This window comes from Cynocephalus volans, chromosome 10, assembly GCF_027409185.1.
Source record: "Cynocephalus volans isolate mCynVol1 chromosome 10, mCynVol1.pri, whole genome shotgun sequence".
Taxonomy (NCBI): domain Eukaryota; kingdom Metazoa; phylum Chordata; class Mammalia; order Dermoptera; family Cynocephalidae; genus Cynocephalus; species Cynocephalus volans.
The window spans coordinates 103,684,315-103,710,177 of NC_084469.1; the positions used below are offsets into that span (position 1 = coordinate 103,684,315).

Genomic DNA, 25,863 nt, shown 5'->3' on the forward strand with positions numbered 1-25,863 from the left:
GACATTATTTATCTCTCATTCCAATGGAAATTCATTTCTTCACTCTCCCATAGGCAAAGCATAAAAGAGGCATTTCACCCCAAAAATGTTGGGGGAGGAAGTTCTGAACGCCCTGTGTGTGACAGGCTCCTCTCTGGCATCCAGTCATGCCTCACTCCACCCCTTTCTTTGGGGTCTTAGCTTTTCTCTGCAATTTTGTTCTCGTTTTCCATCTTGATAAAGGGCGGAAGTGGCACGCAGGTGGACAGCACACAAGAGTGCCTCCTGTTTCATCACTTTGGTCATTGTCATCATCCACTTCTGTCAGTTCAAATGTGTCTCCAACAGTTATATGATTTCTCTAGGGAGTGGTCTGACCCCCACCCCCCATGCCCCTCTGTGTTTATGGGATGGAGCTCTCCACCAGCCACCACAAGGGCTGATGTCTTGGGAATAGGGATCTAGGGACAAGAAGGTCTGAGAGATGGGGTCCAGTGGGCTGGCCAGTTAGCTCAGTTGGTCAGAGTACTGCATTATAACACCAAGGTCGTGGGTTCAGATCCTTCTACTGGCCAGCCACCAAAAAAGAAATAAAAGTGGAAGGGAGAGCCACAGATTACAGAGCACAATGGCCTCTACAGGGGGATGGAGGCTGTCCAGGAGAAAGATCCACCATCCTCATGGTGATAGAATCCTGGCCCTTAGCTTCCCATGGGGCCTGTGTCCCAGGGGGAGGAGAGGGCTGCCTCAGGTAGAATACAGAGAGGGCATGTGCTGGGTCCCTTCCTTCCGTCGCAGCACGAAGTCTCCGGGGGCAGCTGGACTCATTGCATAGAAGACATTGGCATTGTCAGGAATCAGGAGCTCTGGTCAGGGATGAAGATGATGGTGATGGGCTTGTACAACCTCATGCCTCCCCCATAAAAGACCTGGGTAACCTTCTACCATTCACCCTAGGGCCTGAACAGCTTTGGGTCCCTCTAGTAAGTGTCAAGCCAACTTTACTCTCCTCTCATTGGGAACTTGGACAACTTCCCACTCAAAGCCCATAAAAGCCCATGCCTCCCCCCACCATAAGCCTGGGAAACTCCTATCTTTCCCCTCTGGAGTCTGGACAACCTGCACTACAAGTTCGTGTAAACACCAGCCACCCACCCCAAACAACTTTCTGCCCACCCCACCCCTTTCCTCCAACCATTTCCCAGCCAAGTTCATACTCTCTCACCATGAACTTGAATGACTTCTCAATTCCGGCCTGCACAACCTTATGGCCACACTCGATGCCTGAACAAACTCATGGATTCTTTCCTAATATCCAGTCAACCCTGTGTCACACCCTTCAGCATGAATACTGTCAACCTCTTGCCTTTCCCTGTCAAAGACTGGACAACCTCCTACTGACCACCGCACCAGACAACCTCATGCTCCCCCAGCCTGAGTTCAATACCATTTGGTGCTCTCCCATCTCAAGTTTGGGTAACTTCAGGGTCCCCATGCTTTGCCTGGATAAACTCATTTCCTCACACATCCAAGCTCAGACCCCCTTCAGTTTCCCACCCCACCATGTGAGCCCAAACAACCTCATGATCCTACAAACTTAAGGTCCAAGAACCTTCTACACTCCCTTCTCCCATTTGACCCTGGACAATCTCATTACCCCATAAATCCTAGGAAGATGACCTTTGATGCCTCTCTCCCTCACACTGAGCCAGGACAATGTGATGACCCCAAAGAATTGAGGCACAGACATTTTATGACCTCTTACCCCTGCCCTCTGTGCCTGAACAACCTCAAGGCCCTCTGAGCCCAGGTAATGCTGGGCTCCATCCTTGACCCTGGCCAGTCTACTGCCCTCTCAGCTGCCTTCCCCCCAGCCTGGGCTCCAAGCTGTCCCTGCTCACCCCTGTCCCCAGGAAGGACTTGGAAGAGCTGGTAGTCCCGGTCCCAGGGCTGGGGGACATTGTGTTTCTGCAAGGCTCTCCGCACCACACTGGGGGCTTTGTCCTGACTAGTAAGCTAGAAGAGAGGGGCAGGAGTGCGATGTGAGTGCCCCAGTGCCAAAGGCAGGGCTGTCCCCAGCAGGCCCCTGGCCAGCCCCTTACCAAGATGCTCCGATACAGGTTCCCATGGTCGTTGTTGATACTGATGCGGATGATGCGGGCCTCTGAGCTCTGCTGCCCCAGGAGGGGCATGCGAGGGCTGCCCAAGGGCAAGGCCAGGGGCTGGGGGCCTGGCAGGTCCGGACTCAGGGGCAGCTGTAGGCAGTGGGGGGCAGGGCTTGCAACTTCGCCCATCTGCAGGGGATGTGGGGCTGGAGACCACGATTCTCTCCCCCACTGGTGTCTTCAAGAGGCCCATGCTCACAATCCCGAGTACACACAACTACACACCCAGAGCCTGACATGCAATTAGGGCATACACATAAGCTCACATATATGTCATTGTAGCATATACAGACTTTGGTTCTCTGTTACAGAAACATGTACACATGACCCATATACACACAAACTCACACTCACACACAAGAAATCCTGTGTACACAGAAAGCAGTGTGCATGCACTTGCCCACGGCTGGCATACACCCACAGCCCATATCAAGGAACAACCCCACAAATGGCAGATATTCAGACCCACTTTCCCCTTCAGGTATACAGATTCCTAGGGACACCCATGTCTTTGAAAAACTGTGTGACTGCCCCCGAATGCCCCATGCAGTTCCAGATCTGAGCACAAGCCAGATTGTTGGATGATTGCTCAAACAGGGCCATGGAGACGCACATGGTACCCTGCATGAATATGCAGAGTCCTCAGCCAGTTTCCCGTACACACACTTGGTCCCACAATCCTGTGTGTACACGTACACACACACGCACACACACGCAAAACCCTGGGTGTCCGCAGTCCCACATGCATGCACAAGCAGTCTTGGTACCTTGGTGCTGGGGCCCTGGGGCCCTGGAGAGCTCGGGGGACTGCTAGGAGGAGGGTCCCTGGCTGTAGGACTGGATGGGGGGGACCCTGGGGACAGACTGGGGGAGACACAGAGCCCAAGGTTGGGTGGCTGCCCTGACCCTTGATCCTGCTGTCTCTAGTCCTTTTACCAAGTGAGATGCTCACCTGGAGGTGGACGAAGCGTGATCCCCAGGACTCCCACCAGAGAATGAGCTTTTCTCCCGGGCCAGCTTCCTGAGGATGGGGATGGGGGATGTGGCTGAGGCCAGACCCAGCCCCAGGAGCAGCCCCCTACACACACACAGACACCCCGAGACTCACACACTGAGGCGCTTGGTGAGGCTGATGTGCCGCCGGAGCCGTGGGGAGCTGGGGCAGGAGGCAGCTGGTGGCTCGATGACACGGGAGACTCGGTAACTGAGGGGTCAATGTGTGGATGGAAAGGGGGACCGGGAAGCAGCAGGAGAAGACATAAGAGTTAGAATCAGTTGAGAACTGGGTTCTGGGTATGACGGGGGAGCAGCCACTGTCAGGCTCCAAATGTCAGGGTCAATGTTGTAATTGGGGGTCATTGAGACATCGGGGTCTTATCAGGGAGGACGTGGGATGGCGTGGCTGGCAGGTCACAAGGGGATTCATGAGGCAGGACTAAGGAGTCAAATTGGGTCAAGGTCAGATAGGGGTCAGGCAACTATTGGGGCCAGTGGTCCAGGTCATGGTGCAGCCGGATGCAAGGAAACATCTGGGAAAGTCGAGCTGGGTGGTCAAATAAACACCAAATTTGGAGTCAGTTACTCACAACTGGGGGTTAATGATTGGGGTCAGGGAGTCAGATGGGGGTCATGGGTCAGGATCAGAAGTTGGGGAGGAGAACGGATGGGACAGTTGAGTTGAAGTCAGAAAGTCAGATGGGGTCAATGTTTAGAGGTCAGAGGTCGATTGGGGCCCTTGATTGGGTTGCAGATAATACAAGGTCACAGGTTGTGGCTCAGGGCTCTGGAGGGGTCTTGGGAGGAGCTGGAGAGGTGCATGTGGTGAGCAGAATCCAGAGTCAGCTGGGGTGGGGCCGAGCCAGGCCACAGGATGGTCACCTCTGCTCCTCGCTGAGCTGGCGCTGGGTACGCAGGGCGGCCAGGATGGGCGGCCGGGGGCTCAGGCTGTAGCTCTGACAGCGCCTCTGCAGCTGCTGGATGCGGGCAAGGATCTCCCACTCCTGGGGGAGCAGCCTCTGAGACCTGACCCCTGCTCCGTCCTCCCCACCTCAGGCACCCAGCACACCCACCCCCGTGCCCACTCACCTTCCTCCTCTTCTCAAAGTTGATGAGACCCCCCTGGGGACAAAGTTCATCTGAACTAGAGCTTCTGTGGTCAAGGTTCAAGGGTAAAGTTCATGGACTGGGATGTTAGGAACCCCACTGTGCTAAGGGGGCTGGGGTCAGGAGTGCAGGCAGGATCAAGGGTGGATGTCACGAGTCCCACTCTGCTGGGGGCACATGGAGCGGGAGTCATGAGTCAAGGGTCAGGGGTCAGACCTCCAACATGTCCGGCAGGGCTGTGTCCAGCATAACCAGGTCCGTGAGGAATGTGCCAAGGTAGGGAACAGGGCCTGGGGGTGGTTTCTGCAGCCCCCAAAGCCCCTGTTACTCTCAGCTGTCACTGCCCGTCACCCTCCACGCCCCTCCTCCCTCAGGGACCCACTTATCCCCCAACCCAAATAGTGTCACTCACTGTTGGCAGGCTTCCTGGGGGGGAGTCCTCCTCTTGGGGTCCCTCAGTGGCCTCCTCCTGGAGGGGGGAAAGGAAGGGCTGAACAGTCTTGGGGTGTCCTTTGACCCTTCCTCAGAGAAGATGTCTCAAGACCCACCAAATACACCCATTTTGCTTTCAGGTATCACAAGGAGCTGGACCACCCTGGGGAAAGTGAACTGGGGGCAGGGGGAGGTGTGCAGATAAACAGCCGGGGGCAGGTCCCACCCAGGGATGATGGCAGGTGGGGCTTATTGGTGCCTTAACACACAAAAGAATCTTTGTCCCCAGCCTGGATGGAACAGGCCTCCCGGAGATCCCTGGGAACACCCTAAATTTGCCCTCATAGCACTGCTGTGCCTGGTAATTACATAATCTTGGGGGACAGTTACTATTGCCATCTGGGGCCTGAGTCCCCCTTCTGCCCTCGGCAGGATCCATGTCTGTCTGGTTCATGGAGGAGCAAAAACAGTGCCTGGTACACAGTAGGTGCTTAAGGCAGAGCCCCATGTTCCTCGAGCCCTCATTATTTGAGACATTCCTTTGCTAACAAGACATTTATTGAGCACCTACTCTGTGCTATGTGCCATTCTGGGGATCGGGTAGACAGCATCTATAATGGATTGAATTGTCCCCCAAAACTCTCTGAAGCTTGAGTTGTGTCCCCCAAGTTTTATGTATTAGAAACTTAGTCCCCACTGTGACTGTTAAGAGTGTGGGAAATCCTATTATGGTAATTGGAAGGTGGAGCCTTGAAGAGGTGATTAGATTCTAGGACCATGCCATAGTGAATGGATTAAAAATGGTGATCAGGGGTGTGGTTCTGAGGGCTTTAAAAGGAGAAGAGACTCTCTCTGTTTTCTCCGCTTCCACCATCTTGCAGTGAGACACCCCTGGGTCACTGTCACCACCACCAGATGGACTTCGGACTAAGCCTCCAAAGCTGTATGCAATAATTTTTTTCTTTATAAAATACCCAGTTTCATGTGTTTTGTTATAAGCAACAGAAACGGACTAAGACAGAAAATTGGTACCAGAGAAATGGGGTGTTGCTTATATACCTGAAAATGTGGGAATGGCTTTGGAATTGGATAATGGGCAAAGGCTGGGGGAATTTGGAGGAACAGGCTAGGAAAAGCCTAGATGTTGGTGGAAGTTTAGAAAACAAGAAAACCAGGGAAAGTTTGGAATGTTTTAGAGAGTGGTTAGATGGTGGTGACCAGAATGCTGATAGAAATATGGACAGTAAAGACCATTCTGAGAAGGTCTCAGATGTAAATGAAAAAGGACTTTTTGGAAACTGGGGCAAAGATCACCCTTGCTGTGAACTGGCAAGGAACTTGGCTGCATTGTGTCCATGCCCTAGGACTTTGTGGAAGTTGGAACTTAGGAGCTATGAACCAGAGCATTTGGCAGAAGAAATTTCTCAACAGCAAAGCATTCAGGAAGCTGCATGGCTACTTGTAACAGCCTATGCTGATCTATGGTGGCAAAGGCCTGACATAAAGCCAGAATTTTAAAGGGAAGCAGAGCATACAGGTTTGGAAAATTTGCAGCCTGGCCATGTGGTAGAGAAGCAGAGAACATTTTCAGAAGAAAGATTCAATAACACTAAGAAGATTTACACAAAAGTACGGGGTTATAAAGAGAAGGGAAAAGGCCCTGAAGGCATTGCAGAAGCCTCTGGGGACAACCCTTCCATTTCAGGACCAAAGGCCTAGGGAGACAGAATGGTCTTGGGGAACAGGCTCGAGGCGGCCTCACAGACTTGCTACTCCCCACACCAGCACCCCAGCTGCTTTGGCTGCTCCAGCTGTGGCTAAATTGGCTCCAGGTGTGGCTGGACGTGCAGCTTTGAAAAATACAAGCTGGAAGCTTGGAAGAGTCCACGTGGTGTTAGGTCTGCAGGCTCGCAGAATGCCAGAGCTGTGAAGGCTTAGGAGCCTCCACCCAGATTTCAAAGGATGTATAGAAAAGCCTGGGAGCCCAGGAAGAGATCTGTCCCAGGGGCAGAGTCACCACAGACAGCCTTCACTAGAGCAATGCTGAGTGGAAATGTGAGGTTGGAGTTGCAGCAGAGAAACCCCATCAGTGCCATGCCTAGTGGAGCCATGAGAGCAGGACCACCATGGAGACCCCAGACCTGTGGAGCTACCAGAGTGGAATGACAGCCTGGGATTGCTGAAGTATGGCCAGAGACCAGCAAAGCCATAGGAGCAGAGCTGCTTGAGGACTAGAGACCCAGCCCCCATACTGGTGTGCAGAAGACATCAAACATGGAGTCAGGGTACATGATTCACCAGCTGTGAGATTTAACACCTTCCCTACTGGGTTTCAGACTTGCTTGGGACCTGTTACCCCTTTCATTTGGCCTTTTTCTTCCTTTTGGGATGGGAATATGTACCCTATATTTGTCCCACCATTGTATCTTGGAAATAGATAACTTGTTTTTAATTCATAGATGGGACTTTGAACTTTGGACTTTTGAGTTGAAACAAGACTTTGGGGATGAAATGATTGTATTTGCATGTGAAAAGGACATGAGTTTTGGGTCCAGGGGTGGAACATAGTGGATTGAATAATGTCCCCCAAAACTCTCTGAAGCTTGAATTGTGTCCCCCGAGTTTTATGTATTAGAAACTGCCCCCACTGTGACAGTGTTAAGAGGGTGGGAAATCCTATTATGGTAATTGAAAGGCGGAGCCTTGATGAGGTGATTGGATTGTAGGATCATGCCATGGTGAATGGATTAAAAATGGTGGTCAGGGACGTGGTTCTGAGGATTTTAAAAGAAGAGGAGAGTCTGTCTTTCTCTTTCTCTGCTCTCTCTGTTTCCACCATCTTGTAATGTGAGACCCCTGGGCCACTGTCACCACCACCAGATGGACTTTGGACTTCCCAGCCTCTAACTGTAAGCAATAAATTTCATTTTCTTTATAAATCACCCAGTTCTGTGTTTTTTGTTTGTTTGTTTTTTTAAAGATGACAAGTAAGGGGATCTTAACCTTTGACTTGCTGTTGTCAGCATGACGCTCTCCCAAGTGAGCCACAGGCCGGCCCAGTTCCATGTATTTTGTTATAAGCAACAGAAACAGACTAAGACAGCAGTGAACAAAAGAAATGAAATTCCCGTGCTCATGGAGTGGCCATTAGTGAGGAAGAGATGGTGACAACCAAGCTGGATGTATCACATGACAGGCAGAGATAATATCAAAGTGGATTGGGGGAGTGTGGAGGTGTTGGGGGGCTCAGGGAAGCCTCTCTGAAGTGGGGACATTTGGGCAGAGACCTGCAGGAGGTGAGCAAGTTGCATATATATCTTTTGTTTTGTTTTTCTGGGCAGCTGGCCAGTCCAGGGATCTGAACCCTTGACCTTGGTGTTACAACACCATGCTCTAACCAACTGAGCTAACTGGCCAACCCATACATATCTTGAGGGGTGAAGAATGTTCTAGGTCCAGGGATTCCCTCTAGGAACTAACGCCTGAATGCAAGAAGAACCTAGCTCTCTTTAGAATGCAGCCTGTAACACCAAGGTCAAGGGTTCGATTCCCCCTATCAGCTGCCAAAGAAAAAAAAAAAAGAACATAACTCTCTCCTGTAAGAGGTCATACTAGTTGGCACACAGTTTTTAGTTTTGCTTACCACGGTAAAGTCCCCAGCACAAATTTTTTTTCCACTCTTTGCTATGACTCTGGCCTTTAGTAACCTTTTCCTTGTGACTTCTTGTATTTTGTTGAAAGAATAAATAAGGCAGTCTCTGAGTATGAGCTCTGACAGAGGGTGCAGAGACCGTGAACGCATCAGGCTGGCCGTGGACAAGGGAAAGGTCATTGCTGAGGTGTAGGGAAAGGACACTGAATGTCACAATGACAAGGAATGTCCCCTGCCTTGCCCCACATGCACCCTTCCTGGACCTGGAATCCAGCTGGGTCCGCATCCGTCTATACCTGGGAAAGAATCTCTCTGCTGCTGAAGTGGTTGTTCTCATCAGAAAAGATCTGCGAAAGTTTCCTGAAAATGGATAACGGTTCCCTGGGGGGACAGGAGAGGGGTGATCAGGGCTCGTTGGCTGGGATGGAGCTGGGATGGTCGGTGGTCAGAGCTGGGATGGAGTGGGGAGGAGGTCCCGCCCCCAGCGAGCCCACTCACCGGCTCACAGCCCCCCAGCAGCGCTTGAGCCGGTGGATGGGGTTAGACTGCAGGGCGGACAGGATGGCCCGCAGGGAAGAGAAGTTGCGCAGTTCTCGGCAGCGCTGGAGGGTGGGGTGGGGACGCTGGTCAGGCCCTCAGACCCCGCATCTGAGCCCCAGGTCCCACCCGCTTTCGATCCCGTGACCTTTTTGGGGGGTGGTGGTGGCCAGTATGGGGATCCAAACCCGTGACCTTGGTGTTATAAGGCTGAGCTCTAACCAACTGAGCTAAGCTAACCGGACAGCCCAGATCCCACCACTTCTGATGCTGGATCAGGACTCTATATCTTGCCCCGCATCTGACCGGCTACTACTCCCCCTCCTCCCCAAGGAGTCCCCTCCCTCTGCCCGGCCCCTCCCCCAGCTGCTACCTCTGACCTTGGCTTCTCCCATCCCCACCCCTTACTTCTCCCCAGGCCCTTGAGTCCTAAAAGAGCCCCCAGCCTCTCTTCTGAACCCAGACACCCCCCTTCCTGAACCCAAGTGTCACCCCAGCTGTCAGCTTTCTACCTCCTTTCCCTTCCCACCCCCTGAAACACGTCCCCCTCCACCACCACCACCAGATCCCCATTTCCTCCTCTTCCTCCTGGCCTGAGGCTCCTGTCCCGCTTCTGCCAATCTCTTTTGGGGACCCCCCCCTTCAATCCTATTCCCTCCCCATCACCCATGCCCAGACACCTCCTAGGTGCTCCTAGGTACCTGCCAGCCCCAACCTTCCTCTCAATCCGGACCCGGTTCCTCTGCCTTCTGCCCGTCCCCTGCCTCCCTCAGGGGCCTCGGCCACTGTCCCATTCCTCCCACCCCCAACACACACACCTGGGCGATGCGGATCCACTTCTCCAGCCTCTGTGCCCTCTGCGGGGCGGCCAGGCCCGGCGCCCCGAGCACCGAGCTCAGCACACAGCCGGTCACCGTGTTGAACTGGGCCACCGTGGCGCGCACAGTGGGGGCGGCACCTGCGGCCCCCGGCCGGTCTCGCTGCGACCACACGGAGCCCAGGCACTCGCAGGGCCGCACGCGCAAGAAGAGCTCCTGGACCGGGGGAGGGGGGCAAGATCGGGGCTCAGCGGGACCTGTCCCCTCCCCCCCCACGCCCCGTCCCAGTCCGAGGTCCTCACCACGTCCATAAGGGTCAGCTGCTCGGCCACCTCGTCCACGCTGAAGTCCAGGAGCTCAGGACCCTCCCGCACGAGCCTTTCTTCCTCCTCTTCCGCGCAGCCCTCCGGGGAGTCTGGACTAGGGGGTTCGGCAGCTCTGGGAGGTCCTGAGCATTAGAGGGGGTGAAAAATTCATATTTGAATCCAAGACTGACTGTGTGACCTTGGGCAAGTCCCTTGGTGTTTCTGAGCCTCAGTCTCCTCATCTGTAAAGGGAAAACCTCCCTGAGTGTCTTGGAGGACATGGCAGCTACAATAATGTTCATTGAGCACCTAGCATGGATTAACTTGGTAACTCGGCACACTAACCCAGCGAGGAAGGGACTCATTTAATCCCCTTTCACCGGTGGGCAAACTGAGGCATGGAACAATATGCCCTAAATCACATGTTCAGTAAATGGCAGGGCAGGGGTTTAAAGCCACGTGCTGGGGCTGGCCGGTTTAGCTCATGCAGTTAGATAACACCAAGGTCAAGGGTTTGAATCCCTGTAAGGGCCAGCCTCTAAAATAATAAATAAGGAAATAAATAAAGCCAGGTGCTCAAAGGCTGGAGTAGAACATAGAGTTTTGTGATGTTGAACCTACATCAGGATAAGATTTCTCTGCATTCTGCTTTTGGAGAGAGGTGATATATAACTTCATGGTTAAGGGAAGGCTGTTGTCAGAAAGTCCCAAATTCAAACCCAAACGGGCCCACCTGCCTTGTTGCATGAATGAAAGCATCACTTCTAACGTCTCTGTGCCTTGCTTTCCTCATCTGGATTTTTTAAAAAAGATCAAACGAGATTATGCATACCAAACTGTTATAAAGTGCTCAATAAATATAAACGATTTAACTGTAGTGAAGGACAAAGGTGGCGCCCCCTAGGGGACACTTTGGCAGTTGGACTCTTGCTGCATGGGGGGCTGATTGCCCAGTCTAGAATTCTGCCACCCAGCCTCCAAATGTCCCTGCATACATTTGTGTCGTTGAAAAACCTGTTTACAATAATCTGCACCTAGAACCTACCTATCTTGCTAATAAACACGAATTATTTTGGCTCCAGGAACGCAACGTCCATGAAAGTCTGGGCTTTGTTTTGTTTGGAAATTGTTTGTTTTTTTTTTTTTTGGTGGCTGGACAGTAGGGGGATGTGCACCATTGACCTTGGCGTTAAAACACCGCACTCTAACCAACTGAGCTAACTGGCCAGCCCTGTGATTTTTCATCGTCAGTGCATTTGCCTGCATCAGTTCGTGTTTGTGGTTGTCACCTTCACCATGTTGGTATCAAAGGCAAAGGCACTGGACAATCTCATCATGTGTCCTAGTGAGTCATGTCCAAGCATTAACACATCAAAAAACACAGATTACTGCTGTGTAAGTTACCTTCATTATTTTCTCCTTTTTACTAGTTATCATGTCATATTATCATTTTAAAATTATCTGCTGCCAAAAGGAAAAAAAAATTCTATTAAGGTGTTGGATGGCCGGTTAGCTCAGTTGGATTGAGTGCAGCCTTATAACACCAAGATCATGGGTTTGGATCCCAGGACCCGCCAGGCGAAAAAAAAGTTATATTTGTAAATCAGCTTAATGTCTCCTTTGTTTCAAACTAGGAGAGGTGGCACTGCAAAATATCAGTTTTTAAAAGTCGGAATTGGGGGGAAAATTGCACCTAAATCTAATCAGACCTTTAGATCTTAACGGCAGTTGTGGGGGATTGAAAAACAGGTTATGAGACACCATGAGGAAGCAAACAGGTAAATCTAAAAGAATGTCAAACGTACCTCAGGACAAATTACTTTTTTTTTTCCTTTTTTTTTTTTGCATCTGGCCAGTACAGGGATCTGAACCCATGACCTTGTTGTTACCAGCACCATGCTATGACCCTTCTTTTCTAATGGCATCAAACAAAAAACAAGGGGGGATTGTTATAGAATAAAAGAGACCTAGGAAACAAACAACCAAACCTTATAACACCAAGCTCACAGATTTGGGTCCCTGAACTGGTCAGATGTAAAAAAAAAAAAAAGAAACAAACAAACAAACAAACAATCAAATGCCTTGAATGGATCTTCTTTGGGTTCTAATTTGAAGAAACAGCTGTAAAAAAGACAGTTTAGGGACAATGGGGGGGATTTGAATATGGACTGAGTTTTTTTTTTTCTTTTTCTTTTTTTGGCAGTTGGCCAGTATGGGATCCAAACCTTGGGCTTTGGTGTTATCAGCACCACACTCTAACCAATTGAGCAGACCGGCCAGCCCTATTTTTTGATATTAAGTAAGCATTACTGATTTTGTTGAAAATGATTATGGGCATAAAAGTTACATTACTAAACAAACAAACAAAGTCCTGGGCTGGCTGGTTAGCTCAGTTGGTTAGAGCACGGTGCTGATAACACCAAGGTCCAGGGATCAATCCCTGCACTGGCCAGCCACCAAAAAAAAGTTCTTGTCAGTTAGGGTGCATACCCAAAGCATTTAAGTGTGAAGTGACATAAGTCTGGAATGCTTTAAAATTATGCAGAAAAAAAAATTTTTGATCAACTGGATAATTGTTGAAGATGTGGGATGGGTGTCTGAGTATTTTTACACTATTATCTCTACTTTTGCATATGATAGAAATTTTCCATAGCAAAAAATAAGCCCAAAACATAGGGCCAGCCATGGCTCACTTGGGAGAGTGTGGTGCTGACAACACCAAGGCCATGGGTTCAGATCCCTATGGGGATGGCTGGTTAGCTCACTTGGGAGAGCGTGGTGCTGACAACACCAAGTCAAGGGTTAAGATCCCCTTACCTGTCATCTTTAAAAAAAAAAATCCTAGAACAAAGATGTTAAAATAAAGAGTGTTTCAGAGCCTGGCACATGTAAGTGTTCAATTAGTGTTTATTTTCTCTTCTAACCTCAAGAAGCCTACAACAGCACTTTCAATAGAATTTTCTGCAATGGTAGAAATGTCCTCTACCTGTGCTGTCTAATGTGGGTACTGAGCACTAGAAATGGATCTAGTACAACTGAAACTCTGACTCCTTATTTTCATTTAATTTTAATACATATTTATTTATTTATTTGTGGCTGGTTGTTATGGGCATCTGAATCCGTGACCTTGGGGTTATAAGGCTGTGCTCTAACCAACTGAGCTAACAGGCCAGCCCTAGTTTTAATTAATTTAAATAGCCACGTGGGCTAATGGATCCCACATTGGTCTGTGCAGCTCTAATGACTTGGAATTAGCTGGGGAAACCTTGAAGGGAGGAGAAGATTCTTCATAACCAGGAGGGAAGAAGCAGGGATAAAAAATATTAGATAACTGAGACTGTCACCAGGGATGGAAAAGTGGCTGCTACTTTGTAAAGCAGAGGGGAATGTGGCCACTTTAACCTGAGGATTAGAGGATGGGGATTAAGGATATAGATGCTTTTGCGATACGGATCAAACACAGATGGGTGAAAGATGATACTTTATAAGCAGGATGCAATTATTCAGTCAACTAATCCATGTTGTTCCTGCCCCTGGGGACTAAGCCAGAGACAAGACTAGTGTGGTCCTTCTCTATTGCACTCACAGTCTACATAGATGAGCAAAACCCGAAATCAAACAAGAAAAGGGAAGTCAAGCATGCTATGCAGAAAAATAAGGCAAGCTAGGAAGACGTGTGAGAGGACATTTTTGTTGGGGGTGGGAGGACGTTTTGTTGGGAGTGGGTCAGAGAAAGCCTCTTCGAGGAGGTGACATTTGACCAAAGACCTCACTCAGGTATTTTTTCCTCCCCCAAAGCATTCTGCAACAGCGGTTGGCAAACTTTTTCTATAAAGAACCAGATAGTTTGCTGGCACCTACTCTACAAAAAAGTATCAGTATGACTTCTTGTATACATTTTATTATAAGTAGTAGGTATCTAACAAGTAAAGATCAGTGATAAAATAATGAAAATAATACTATTTGTCAAACCCTCCCTGTTTATTTGCTTAGTTGTTTATTGATGGTCTTTCCTGGGGAACTGGGAGCCCCTGTCCACCGTTATGTGTGCAGAGCCAGTGGCTGAATATTTGGTGAATGAATGAAGAGCCCAATGACGTAATGTTACCACCCTTATTTTGCAGATTAGGCTCAGAGAGGTGAAGTGACTTATCCAAGGTCACACAGTCAGCAAATGGCAGGATGGGGATTTTGAACCCAGGTCCCTGTGGCTCCTGAGACAAGTAGTAATGGAATGGTTTGTAGCTAGAAACATAGTGTGGGCATTCTGACCCAATAACAGAGTATCTTTGTGGTTAGAATGGGGGGGAATACTAGACAAATGCTAATACTTAAAAAAAAAAAAGTTAAACTTAAAATAGTTATTATCCCCATTTTACAGGTGGGAAAACTGAGGCTCAGATAGAGTTAAAAACCTTGCTTAGGGCTGGCTGGTTAGCTCAGTTGGTTAGAGCGTGGTGCTGATAACACCAGGGTCCAGGGTTCCATCTCTGTACTGGCCAGCCACATAAATAAACACGTAAATAAATAACACAAACCTTGCCCAAGATCTGGAAGCCCATGGGGGAGGGAGCATGCAGAAAAGGGCTTCTCAGAGCACTACCAGTGATGAAAACCTCTCACCTGCCCATGCTAGGGGCTGCTCCTCTTTTTCCTGCTCTTTCTCAGTCTCCTCCAAGAAAACTTCCAGAAGTTTCTCTGCTTCCCGGGCTTCAGCACCCCCTGGAGCTGCCCAGCTCAGAAAGGTTCGGACACTGCCCAGGTCCAGGTGGGCAGGGGGATCTCGGAAGTCCTGCGGGTGGTCCCGCAGCCAGGAGCCCAGCACTGATACCACAGCCCTGGCCAGAGGGGCAGGGTCTCAGAGCCTGGCCCAGAGCTCTAAACCTCAGACCTGACCGCTGGCTTTTTGTTACCTAATCTGCCACTTTCCGGTTACCCCACCCTCTAGCCCCAGGGTCTGACTAATAATCCCTGACCTCTAGGACCCCCCCCACAACCGGATGGGGGACCGACCTGAGGTTCTTGTTGAAGCTCAGATCTTGTCTCTCTGTCTCCTTGATCGCCACCCTGGGAAGAGGCCCCCTTCAGGTGACTAGACGGGGGGTTAGGAGGAGGGTTCTGGGGGTGGGAGGCGTTTTCTGGTTCCAAACCTGGGGAGGTGGGGGGAGTGCCCAGGTGGGAGTCTGGGAATGGCTACTGACCCGGGAGGTGGGGGCGGCGGGGGTGGTGGCAACAGAAAACCCAGCACACGAGCAGTAGGCACAAAGGCCCGGTGGGTGGCCAGGAAGGCAGGCACGAAGCCCGGGTCCTGCTCCGGGTCTCCGGACACCAACTCGCCCACCAGCCGCTCCAGCCGAGCCGCCCTCAGCGCCCGCACCTTGCTCGTGCGATAATGGAGGAAAGTATCCGTAGTGGGGGTGGGGACCTGCGGGGCGGAGGGGTGGCCATGAGTGGCCCCGGAGCACCCCTTCTCCGATCTCTAGCACCTTTCTTTTCTTTCTTTTCTTTTCTTTTTTTTTTTAAAGATGACCGGTAAGGGGATCTTAACCCTTGACTTGGTGTTGTCAGCACCGTGCTCACCCAGTGAGCTAACCGGCCATCCCTATATGGGATCCGAACCCGTGGCCTTGGTGTTATCAGCACCGCACTCTCCCGAGTGAGCCACGGGCCGGCCTTGCTAGCACCTTTCTTGCACTTGACCTTGTCCATTCCTCTGAATCCCGACCTCCCTGGATTTACTATTTCGCCCTGTCCACAAATGACCCCGCAACCCACCTGGAACCCTGGTCCTCCCGGGCCCTGCCCTCCGCCCCGCCCGCCCTCACCTGGCCGCTTCCAAACTCCACCCCTCCTTCCAGATCCGGACTACTAAACCCTGCCGTCCAGTTCTGCCCTTACCTGGTCGCCCCCAGGTCCCCCTCGGGAACTGCGCCATCACCTGGCCCCACCCCATTCCCCATGCCCTGGATCTACTCTCACTCACCTGATCGCCCCAGGCTCCTTTCTTCCTGCACCGGCTGCCCCAGCCCGGCCCTCCAGCTCTGACCCCCTCCCCTACTCCCGGGCCCCTTCACTCAGCCACGCCCTCACCTAGTCGCCTCCCGTCCAGCGCCACTACCCAGCCCTGCCTCACCTGGTCGCCTCCAGGCCTCTGCCCCGGGGTCAAGCGCTGACTGCGCTGTCTCCGCAGGGAGACACTGTACACCGCACCGTCCTCGGTCTCCTCGCCCCAGTCCTGCAGCGGCGCCTGGACGCGGAGGCGGGCTCAGGGCGCCACAGGGAGATCGGCCCGGGGCCTCGGCCCCACTTATCCGCACGGACTCAGTCCGGGCCTTCCTGTTTGGTCCCCCCTTCCCGGCAAGAGGCCGCGAGACTCAGGGCGGTGTCCTCGGCTAGTCCCCTCCTCACCGCGGGTACCCTCCTCCCAGGTCCCGAGGGGATGGGGTGGCATTTGGGGACGTCCCAGTGTCCAGTCTCACGGAATCTTGTCCTTGACCCCGCCCCCATCCCTAAGAGTAACCAGCAGCTTCAGTGGGTCAAGGGCCGTGTGTTCCGAGGTGGGGACTCCAGGGCCGGTCCGATTTGGGGCGGGCACCTGGAGTTTCTGGACCTGCGGATCACCGGGGATGCGGGGGCCCGGGACCCTTTACCCCCTTACCAGGTTGAGCTCCTTGCCCGCTGTCCGCTGCATGGCCCGCGCCCGTCCCGCTCGGTGGCACGGCTGAGTGAGGCGGAAGGGCCGGCGGACAGTGGCCCAGGCTGGAGCCGCCGGGGCGGGGAGGCCGGGCCACGCGGGGACGGGGCGGGGCCGGGCGGGCAGGACCCACGGCTCTCGGATGCCCCCAGCCGGACCCCAGTGCCCAGACCAACCCAGGAGAGGTCCCGGCTCTCCCGACAAGTGTGAGATGTGTATCAATCTGTCCTCTGGAGAAAGGACACATCCGTCCCCGGGGGAGGGGGTCTTTTCTCTAACCCCAGGTGTGGGGGTAGCTCCCATTTCTCTGGAGGGGACGGGAGAAGCTCAGTCCGGGTCACCGTGAGCTGACGGGCGTCACCACGCCCCAGGTCGGAGGGGGCTCGGTCTGGGGCCCTGGGTTTTGAAGGGCAGGCGTCTTTGGGAAGGTGCAGGCTCAGGGAGAGGTGAAGACTCAGGAGGCTGGCCGCTGACCTTTATTGCGCGATTCCGAGGCGGCGCAGACCCGCCTGGGGAGATTTACTGTGGGAACGGCAGGCCCGGCCCCCTTCCTCTCCTCCGGGCCGCTGGCCTGCTCTGCTCCCTGTCTGGGCCGTGTCCAGCCCTTGAAGGGGCCCCGTGGGCCCGCGGCTGGACCCAGAGGGATCGGGGGCTCCGAAGGGGCCCGGAGTCGCCAGGTGGGCACGAGAGCGAGTCTAGTTTCTCCGCGACCGACTGCGCCTCTTGTTGCGGGTTTCCATTAATTTCTGGGAACGGATCTTGAGTGCCGCGCGGGTCACCACGTGGCTGTCCTCCTCCTCACTCTCCTCTTCGTCTGTTGGGGGTGCGGAGAGATGAGGGATCCAGGTCCCCATCCCCAGCTCAGATTTCCCTCCCCAGCCTCCACCTCCCAACCCCACCCTCACCTTGGCCTTGGGCCTCAGACCACCTCCCTCTCTCCACTTGGGCCCCCAACTCCACCTCCTTTCCCCGCCCGTACTGACCGAAGAATTTGTCCTTGGGACTGGCAAGGGGCAGAGGGATGCGGGTGTTGTACTGGGGCAGCTTTCCCTCTAAGCTGGCGAGGAACTAAGTGGGGGAGGGGGTGGGGAGGGGACAGGAGTGTGGGCGGGGCAGGGACTGCGGCGAAGTCCCCTTCCCCCTGCTCCCCATCCCATTCCGATATGCCCTGATTCCAGACGGAGACCACTGCCCAGTCCTATTTCACTTTTTCTCAGACCCAGCAGCATCTCTCGTTCTCAGCAGGCCCCCAGATGCTCAGCTCCACCCACTGTCACGTAGGCCCAGCCCTGGTCTTTGGGGCCCTGCCCCATGGCCTCTGCAGGCGGACCTCTGATCCCCAGCCCTCTGGCCTCCCGGGACCCGCCCGCAGCTCTCCTGGCTTCTCCCTCTTGTGTGTCAGGCTCACCCCTGCTCCTCGAACCTCACCCGTTGTCCCCAAGGACATCATCAGCCTCCATCCTGGTCTCTCGAGGGTTGCCATCGGCTCCCTGTACCCCCAACCCCCGCACCCTCAGCCCCATCCCTCGGTCCCTCGAGCCCTGCCCCTTTGCTGCAAGGGCACCTCGCGATCGGCAATGTGGCGCAGCATCTCTGACACGTTGTAGTTCTGGAGCTGCTCCTGCAGTTTCAGCAGCTTTTCCTCCACGAGGCCCAGCAAGTTCGGCAAGTAGTCACCCGCCTTGGGATCCAACACCTTTCCCGCGAAGCGGCTGTCCTCCTGCAGCCAGGGTCGGGGTCGGATCAGCCGCGCGAGGGCAGGGCCTCTGGGGCAGGCTCTCTGGGGCAGGCTCCACCCAGGGGCGAGGTTTCCTCTCTTGGGGCGTGGCCTTTGAGGTGAGGGGCCGCCCACAGGGGCGGTACTATCGGTTGTGGGGCGGGGACTCTGAAGTCAGGCCACGCCTGTGAGGGCGGGCTTCTGACCTCCAGATACATGAAAAGGCTGGGGGGAGGTCTTTTGGGGGAAGGTCACTGTGGGGCTGGCCTTTTGAATAAATGGGTCTCTGCACCGGGCAGGACGGCGCTTCTATCTCGGGCCGCTCCAGAATTGGAGTGGGGTCATCGAGGTTTTGAGTGGGGACAGAGTGAGACTTTCCCAGGGGGGCGGGGCTTGAGGCGGGTCAGGGTCTCTGAAGTCCTGGTACTCTTCGGGAATGAGAGGGCTTCCCCAGGGAAGTGGGGGGTGGCCTCCCAATGGAGGCGTGGCCTCTGCTCTCCTGGACAGGAGGTGGGATGGCTTCCCTGGAGTGGGCCTGCTCGCAGGAACCGCCCCTGCTTGGCTGAGCCTCTCAGGTCCTGGGAGGGCCTGGGCGGGGCTTCCTTGGGGGCGGGGCCTACCACGGTGACGTGTTTCAGCTTGCTCGCCAGGTGCTCCAGGCCCTCCTTGGCTATTTGCATGGCCCGCAAGGTGCGCTCCAGCTGATCCTGTGCCTCCGCTTGCCGCTGCTCCTCGGCCTTGAGGCGCTCCTGCACCTCGGCTTGCAGTTTCTGCTGGCTGCAGGGGGCGGGGAGTTCGCCACTGGAGCGTGGCTGACTCCTCACCCCCCACCCCTCCCTCGGGCACCAGGGCCTCACCTCACCAGCGTGGCCTCCCCTGAGTACTTGAGGTGTTCGAGTTCCTGCTGCAGCCGCTGCTTCTCCTGCTGCAGCCGCACCAGCGACTGCTCGTTCTCCCTCTTGAGCGTCTCCAACTGCGCGAAGGTGTCGCCCTGGGCCAGGAACCGCCGCACCACCGACTGCGGGCCACCCAGCCCCAGTCAGAGCCAGGGCCTAGGCAGGCACAGGTGCGCTCCACCTTGTCTCCCCCCGGCGCGCAGGACAAGTGGCCTAAGCTAGTGTCTTTTGCTCTTTTGCAAAGTGATGTATAGGGACTGTGTGGATCGGACTAGGGCTGTTTCAAAGGTGTGCAGCCCAGAGAAACGATTTTTGCGAGGACCTTCCTGGTCTATATAAAGAAATTGAGTCATCCAAAATCTGCGAGCGGGAGCAGCAGCAGCAGCGAGTATAGCTGCTACCAAAATTAATGTGCCAGCAATTTCTGGCAGCGAGTTTTGCCCAATTTGGTGTGGAGATACCGCTTATCTCAGGAGCGATCCACTCCCCAGGCCCAGGAAAGGGGCTGCACCTCGGTGCCCCAGGTGACCCCAGAGGTCTGAGTCCCAGAACTCCTCGGGAGTCGAGCCCACGGGAGGAGACACGGGTTAGAGAGCACCCAAAAGGGAGAAACCGAGCTGGGATCCAGCTGGGTCAGTGTTCGCAGCAGGAATCAGGCACCCGAGGGGGATACACGGGTCTTAGGAAATCTCAAGGAAGATGCTGCACCAGGGCCCCGCTTGCCCAGCTCTGAGCATGGTACTGTGTCCCAGATCATGTTACAGGCACTGGAGACACAGTACAAGTGAGGCAAAACTCCCAGTTCTCCTAAAGCACGTCCCAGAGAAGTTAGTACCAGTAAGAGAGAACAGAGAGGAAATTAAGGCACCTGTGGGTTTTGCTGTGAAAAGCAGCCAGAAAACAGGGCGATAACAGAGTGGAAGGGATGCCTTGTAAAAAGAGAGCATGGAAAAAAAAAAAACAAAAATCCAACCAACCAAACAAACAGAAAAAAGAGAGCATGGGCTGGTCAGTTAGCTCTGTTGGTTAGAGTGCAGTTCTGATAACAAGGTCAAGGGTTGGGGTCTAGGCGCCAAAGAAAGAAAGAAACAAAGAAAGAAAGAAGAAGGAAAAAAAATCGGGCTGGCTGGTTGCTCAGTCGGTTAGAGCATGGTGCTGATAAAGAGAGCAGGTTTGTGTGCTGAAGAGTTGACCTGGCAGAGAGTAGACAGAGGCTGGGCATGTCTGCGGGCGGAGAGGGCTGCGCTCAGCACTCACGTGCGTCTCAGCCGCGCCGGTGGCGTCCTTGACCTTGCCGAAGATCACCTCCATCTGATACATGCCCCAGCGCTTCCGCAGCTCCTCCTCCTTAGAGGGCTGGTGGTCCTGGAGCGTATCATCAGACTGCAGCAGCAGGTGCTCACGCTGGGTCTGCTCGCGGGTTGAGGTCAGGGCCAGAGTCAGCTCGCAGTCAAGGGCTCAGGGAGGAGGTCGAGGAGGGGTACCCAGACAGGGGTCCGGGAGGGGACGGGGTAGGGCAAAGGCTTGGAGCCAGGTGAGGGCACCCGGGTAGGGGTCGGGAGGTGGAACAGGTGAGGGTAGGAGGCGACCTCGGAGCCAGCGCAGAGGGGTGGGGCCTTAGGCTAGAGGCAGGGTCAGATTTAGGACAGGTGGGTGGGGAACGATAAATAAGGGCCTGAGAGTAAGGGGAGGGGTGGAGGCCATGTCAGCCAAAATGGGGCAACCAGGTGGGAGGGGATGGTGGGGAGAGGAGGAAGGGGTCAGAGATGTGGGACAAGCGCCCGAGCCAGGTCATGGTCACGGGGGCCGCCACGCTGGTCGCTGCCCCGCACCCCCAAGTGCGCCCACCTTGCGCTCCATGCGCTCGTTCTCTAGTTTCTTCTCCTCCGCGCGCTTCTTGCAGTCATTTAAGTAGCGGTCACGCTTCTTACGCTCCCGTAACATGTTCTCCTCCAGATACTGCAGCCGGTTCTGGAGGACGGGCAGGGGAGCAGGAGGAGGGGTTGGCACTTACCGTGGCTCAGGCTTACACAGCTGGGCCAGGCTGCAGGGTGCTGGGACAGAGATGGGACACAGATGGGAGGGGCTGGCTCAGGGACAGCTGAGTTCAGATTCTGAGCCAGAGACCATGGCAGCTGGGCAGGACCCCCAGGGGTAGCTGGGCTGGCACCTTGGCAATGTCCCGGGCATTGAGAGCCTCTTGGTTCACCACGTGCAGTTCCTCCAGTTCATGCTTGGTCTTCACCACCTCGGCTTCCATGGAGTCCAGCCGGTTCTCCAAGTTAAGGCTCTCCTCCTGGGGCGTGGGGGTTGGGGGGGTCAGGCCTGTGACTGCTGTCCTTGGCCAGGCCTCCTCCTCCCCAGCCATCCTAGGCCATACCTGCAGATAGGCCTTGAGCTGCAGGTACACACTGGTAATGTTTTCTGCCTCCTCAGCCTTCATCCTGGCCTTCTCCAGGCGGTTCTCCAGGTTCCGCATGGTCTAGACGGTGGCACGGCTGGACTGAGTCCCCTCCTCCCTTAATTCGTCCCCCAAGACCTTGCCCCATAGGCCTCACTGGCCCACCTTGGCCACCTCCGCGTTGCTGTCTTGCGCCTCGGCCATCTCCAGCTGGCGCAGCCTGTGCTGCAGCTGGAGCTCGTCCAGCCGCCGCTGGCGCAGCACTATCTGGTGCCGCAGAGCATTCAGCTGGTTCACCTTCTCACTCAGCTGGTGGTCCAGGTGCTCCAGGGCCTTCTGCAGGGGGATGGGGAGAGTGAGAGCAGGGGCCTGAGCCCCCTCACCTAGTCCTCCCATGTTGTGGCTCTCATCTCCTTTGTCTCTTGGCAGCATGTGACCTGGCTGTCTTCCACCTCCTGCAGATTTTCTGCTTTGGTGGTTTCCAAGATCCCCTCTCCAGTTTTCTACCCGCCTTCCTGGCTGCCCCTCCTCTGTCTCCTTTTCCTGTGGAGAGAGAGCCTCAGGCTCTTCCCTCTGTCCATACCCACCCCCTTGGTGATCTTACCTAGTCTGAGGGGTTTATTTATTTATCAGCAGCTGGCCAATACAGGGATCTGATCCCTTGACTTTGCTGTTATAACACCAGGCCCTAACCAACTAAGCTAACCTGCTAGCCCCCTTGACACCCAAATTTAGCCTCCCCCTTGAACTGCAGACTCATATATCCACATTCACACTGCCTTCCAGACATCTCCACAGGCACCTCCAAACCATCGCATCCAAAATCAAATGCCTGATCTTCCCCCAAACTCGCCCTTCTCGCATCTTGCTCATCTCAGCTCTTGGCAGCTCCATCCTTCCAGGTCTTCAAGCCCAAAGCCTTGATTCCATGGTCAACTTTTTCTCCCCCATGATCATCCAATTTGTTAGCAAATTCTCTCTGTTCTATTTCAAAGATTTCCCTGGAGATGTCTCTCTCTCTTTTTGGCGACTGGCTCTGTGGGGATCTGAACTCTTGACCTTGGTGTTATAACACCGCACTCTAACCAACTGAGCTCTCTGGCCAGCCCCAAATATCACCTCCTTTAGGAAGCAAGGTCTTTTCTGACTGCCACCTGCCAATCTACTATGCAAGCCCCTGTCCCCATACCTCTCTAGTAAGTCACCCTGTTTTGTTTTATTCATCTCTCTGATCACTGCTAGAAATTACTTTGTTTCTATATTTGCTGCTCTTGATTTTTCTTAATCTGTTTTCCCCACTAGGATATGAGCTTTGGAGGGGTGAGGACTTGGTTTGTTTTTTCACTGCATGGTCACCAACATCTACTACCATGTTAAACACAAGGTCAGTGTGTAACCAAGATTTAATTGAAGGCTGGCTGGTTAGTTCAGTTGGTTAGAGTGCAGTGTTGTTAACACCAAGGTCAAGGGTTTCGATTCCCATACCAGCCAGCTGCCAAAAAAAAAAAAACTTAATTGAGTGAGTAAATGAATGGAAGCTGGTGTGGAGAAAGGACTGGAGAGGGTGAGACTGAAGACAGGGAGGGTGTCCAGTGGAGAAGGGTCCCAGGCTGCAAATGAAGGGAGATGATCAGTAGGGTGGGGGTGGGGCAAACCTGGCCTGTTTTGTTCTTCAGGTATGGCCTCTCTGACTTCCATTCATAGATCACTGCCTGGACCACTTTTTCTTCTCTCTGCAAGGAGAGGAGCCCAGTTACTCCTAAGCCAGACCACCTCCACCCAGGGCACTGCCCCCACTCCCCAGAATCCATCCACCTGCCTCTGCACCCTCACCTGCAGCAGGTCTGTCAGCTGTACTTGCAGTGCCTTAGTCTCCTCTTGGAGCTGGTTGATGGTGTCCTGGTTCTTCTTGATTTTCCACTGGGAGCTCTCATAAAAAGCCTTCCGGTCACCCTCTGGGGGGCAGGTGAGGTGGGTAGATACAATCACAGCATCATTGGGTGGGTGGGTGGGACTTCCCAGAGGGAAGACCTTTTTGCAATTATCAATTTAATATTATAACAATATTTCACTTTGAGCATTTAAAAAAAAATTTTTTTTTTTGAAAGATGATCAGTAAGGGGATCTCAACCCTTGGCTTGGTGTTGTCAGCACCACGCTCAGCCAGTGAACTAACCGGCCACCCCTATATAGGATCCGAAACCGTGGCCATGGTGTTATCAGCACCACAGTCTCCTGAGTGAGCCACGGGCCGGCCCTTAAAAAAAGTTTTTAAAAAAATTTTTTGGCAGCTGTTCAGTAAGAGGATCTGAACTCTTGACCTTGGTGTTATAACACTGCACTCTAACCAACTGAGTAACTGGTCAGCCCCTGAGCATTTATTATGTGTTGGATGCTGGACTAAGAGCATCCAGGTACCAAATACCATATGCCAATAGGTGCATATCCATATGCATACCATACCCATTTTACAGATGAGAAGACTGAGGCACAGGCTGATTAAATTACTCAAGGTCACAAGCAGTCTCACTCCTGCAACCATACATTCACCAACTATGTAAGATTACCTCTTAATAATCATTCAAGCAATAATAACAATGGCTTACACACCAGGATTTCTCGACCTTGGAATGACTGATACCTGGGCTGGATAATTATTTGCTGTGGGGATTTATCCCATGCATTGTAGGATATTCCTTTTTCTTTTCTTTTCTTCTTCTTTTTTTTTTTTTTTGTGTGTGGCTGGCCAGTAAGGGGATCCAAATCCTAGACCTTGGTGTTACCAACACCACACTCTAACCAACTGAGCTAACTGGCCAGCCCTCATCATAGGTTATTGAGCAGCATCCTGGCCTCTAACCCACTAGATGCCAGGAGCAGACATTCCTCCCAACCCCAACAATGTGAGAACCAAAAATGTCTCCAGACATTGCCAAATGGCCCTAGGGTGGGCAAAAATCACCCTCCTCCATTGAGAACCTTTATAGTATTTTACTACGTGTTAGGCACTGTTTTAAGCATTTCATACATTTCCAGTACCTATGTTGTACCGTTAGTATCCCCATTTTACAGATGGAGAAACTGAGAGCAATTAGGTTACCCTTGGTCCCCCAAGGTCAAACAACTATTATCTGAGATAGGATTTGAGCCCAGATAATCTGGCTCTGGAATCCATGCACCTGGCCACTACATGCATGATAGAAGAGTAGCAATTACATAAAAGTATCAAATATACTTAAGTCGGTTCTAGATCAGAAGCTTAAAAGAAAGATGAAGAAAACCATGAACAAGGCTGGCCAGTCAGCTTAGCTGGGTAGAGTCTGGTGTTAGAACACCAAAGTCAGGGGTTTGGATCCCCATACTGGCCAGCCGCCGATAAAACCCCACAAAAAAACATGAACAAGTATGAGTTTTTGCCTCCAGAAACTGGCTAACTAGATTCATGCTGGTGAAACGCCTTTGTCACACCATGCCTGGTCAGAAGACTGGGTGGACACTGTTGACCCCTGGTCCTCTGTGCCCTCTGGAACCACCTTACCTAACAGTTGTATCTTCTTTTGTAGCTCAGTCACCTGCGAGTACACAGACGGCTTCCCCACACCCCTGTGGAGGGACCCCGCTTTGGAATGGAGTGGGGGCCAGGCCTGTGCCGCGCCCCTGCCTCGGGGGTGGCGGCGCTCGGCCCGAGCCTTACTGCCCTTGGCCTTGGAAGAGGGCGTCGAAACCTGGTCCTGAGCGGGCAGGGCGTTGGCCGAGGCCGCCCTGCACAGGGGAGACGTCATGATTGGGTTGGGACCCTAAGGCCCCTAGGGGTTAGGGAGGACAACTAGGAGTCAGTCGCCCCTGTTCGGGATCCGTCAGCTCCGGTTCCTAGTGCTCTGGGAATGCACTTTCCGACCGCTCGGCGGGGCCTCTCAGCATCTGCCGGTTGCTAGGTAACCACCTGCTCCTCCTCCCGGCAGCGTTCCCATGGAGACACCTGCGTTCCACACCACCACTCTTATTGGCTGACACTGCGCGGAGGGGCGGTCCCAATAGAGGGCGGGGCAGAGCCGCGCAGCCGGAGGGTGGGAACGGGTACTTTGGGGTTCGCGGGTATTTTTCCGGAACTTTCTTTTCCGGCCGCAGAAGCCGCCACTCCCAAGATGGAGGGACGTTGCGCCG

At 53.5% G+C, this 25,863-nt stretch overlaps 2 protein-coding genes across 3 annotated transcripts; both read right to left on the bottom strand.

The window, feature by feature from the left end:
- Window positions 1-726: 726 nt before the first annotated feature.
- On the bottom strand, window positions 727-16,682 carry RGL3 (ral guanine nucleotide dissociation stimulator like 3). Its single transcript, XM_063110018.1, has 19 exons — window positions 16,650-16,682; window positions 16,125-16,238; window positions 15,193-15,416; window positions 15,005-15,058; window positions 14,615-14,829; window positions 9,989-10,134; window positions 9,687-9,902; window positions 8,830-8,933; window positions 8,628-8,712; window positions 4,660-4,716; window positions 4,464-4,550; window positions 4,230-4,262; window positions 4,023-4,144; window positions 3,253-3,348; window positions 3,097-3,165; window positions 2,912-3,008; window positions 2,082-2,234; window positions 1,881-1,995; window positions 727-845 (listed from the first exon to the last, which is right to left on the bottom strand). The coding sequence occupies exons 1-19, from the start codon at window positions 16,680-16,682 to the stop codon at window positions 727-729; spliced, it is 2,139 nt and encodes a 712-aa protein (XP_062966088.1).
- Window positions 16,683-17,380: 698 nt separating this feature from the next.
- Window positions 17,381-25,481, bottom strand: ODAD3 (outer dynein arm docking complex subunit 3). Of its 2 annotated transcripts, XM_063110105.1 has the most exons (13): window positions 25,238-25,481; window positions 23,533-23,654; window positions 23,355-23,432; window positions 21,865-22,032; window positions 21,679-21,780; window positions 21,469-21,594; window positions 21,147-21,269; window positions 20,556-20,708; window positions 19,260-19,420; window positions 19,023-19,179; window positions 18,250-18,405; window positions 17,669-17,753; window positions 17,381-17,499 (listed from the first exon to the last, which is right to left on the bottom strand). In XM_063110105.1, exons 1-13 carry the CDS (start codon window positions 25,479-25,481, stop codon window positions 17,381-17,383), a joined length of 1,794 nt encoding a protein of 597 aa, XP_062966175.1. The 2 variants fall into 2 exon arrangements, with proteins under 2 accessions (XP_062966175.1, XP_062966177.1); XM_063110107.1 differs by lacking the exons at window positions 21,679-21,780; window positions 23,355-23,432.
- Window positions 25,482-25,863: the final 382 nt, after the last annotated feature.

What these genes read in the sequence shown, in the direction of transcription:
- ODAD3 (XM_063110105.1), bottom strand. Translation starts at nt 25,481, where the DNA reads ATGACGTCTCCCCTGTGCAGGGCGGCCTCGGCCAACGCCCTGCCCGCT. An exon ending in ATGCCCGGGACATTGCCAAG is followed by an intron (nt 21,270 to 21,468) that starts GTGCCAGCCCAG and finishes CCCGTCCTCCAG; the next exon opens with AACCGGCTGCAGTATCTGGA. An exon ending in GGGGAGGCCACGCTGGTGAG is followed by an intron (nt 19,180 to 19,259) that starts GTGAGGCCCTGG and finishes CGCCCCCTGCAG; the next exon opens with CCAGCAGAAACTGCAAGCCG.
- RGL3 (XM_063110018.1), bottom strand. Translation starts at nt 16,682, where the DNA reads ATGCAGCGGACAGCGGGCAAGGAGCTCAACCTG. An exon ending in AGTGGATCCGCATCGCCCAG is followed by an intron (nt 8,934 to 9,686) that starts GTGTGTGTGTTG and finishes CCCACCCTCCAG; the next exon opens with CGCTGCCGAGAACTGCGCAA. An exon ending in ACCTGTATCGGAGCATCTTG is followed by an intron (nt 1,996 to 2,081) that starts GTAAGGGGCTGG and finishes CCTCTCTTCTAG; the next exon opens with CTTACTAGTCAGGACAAAGC.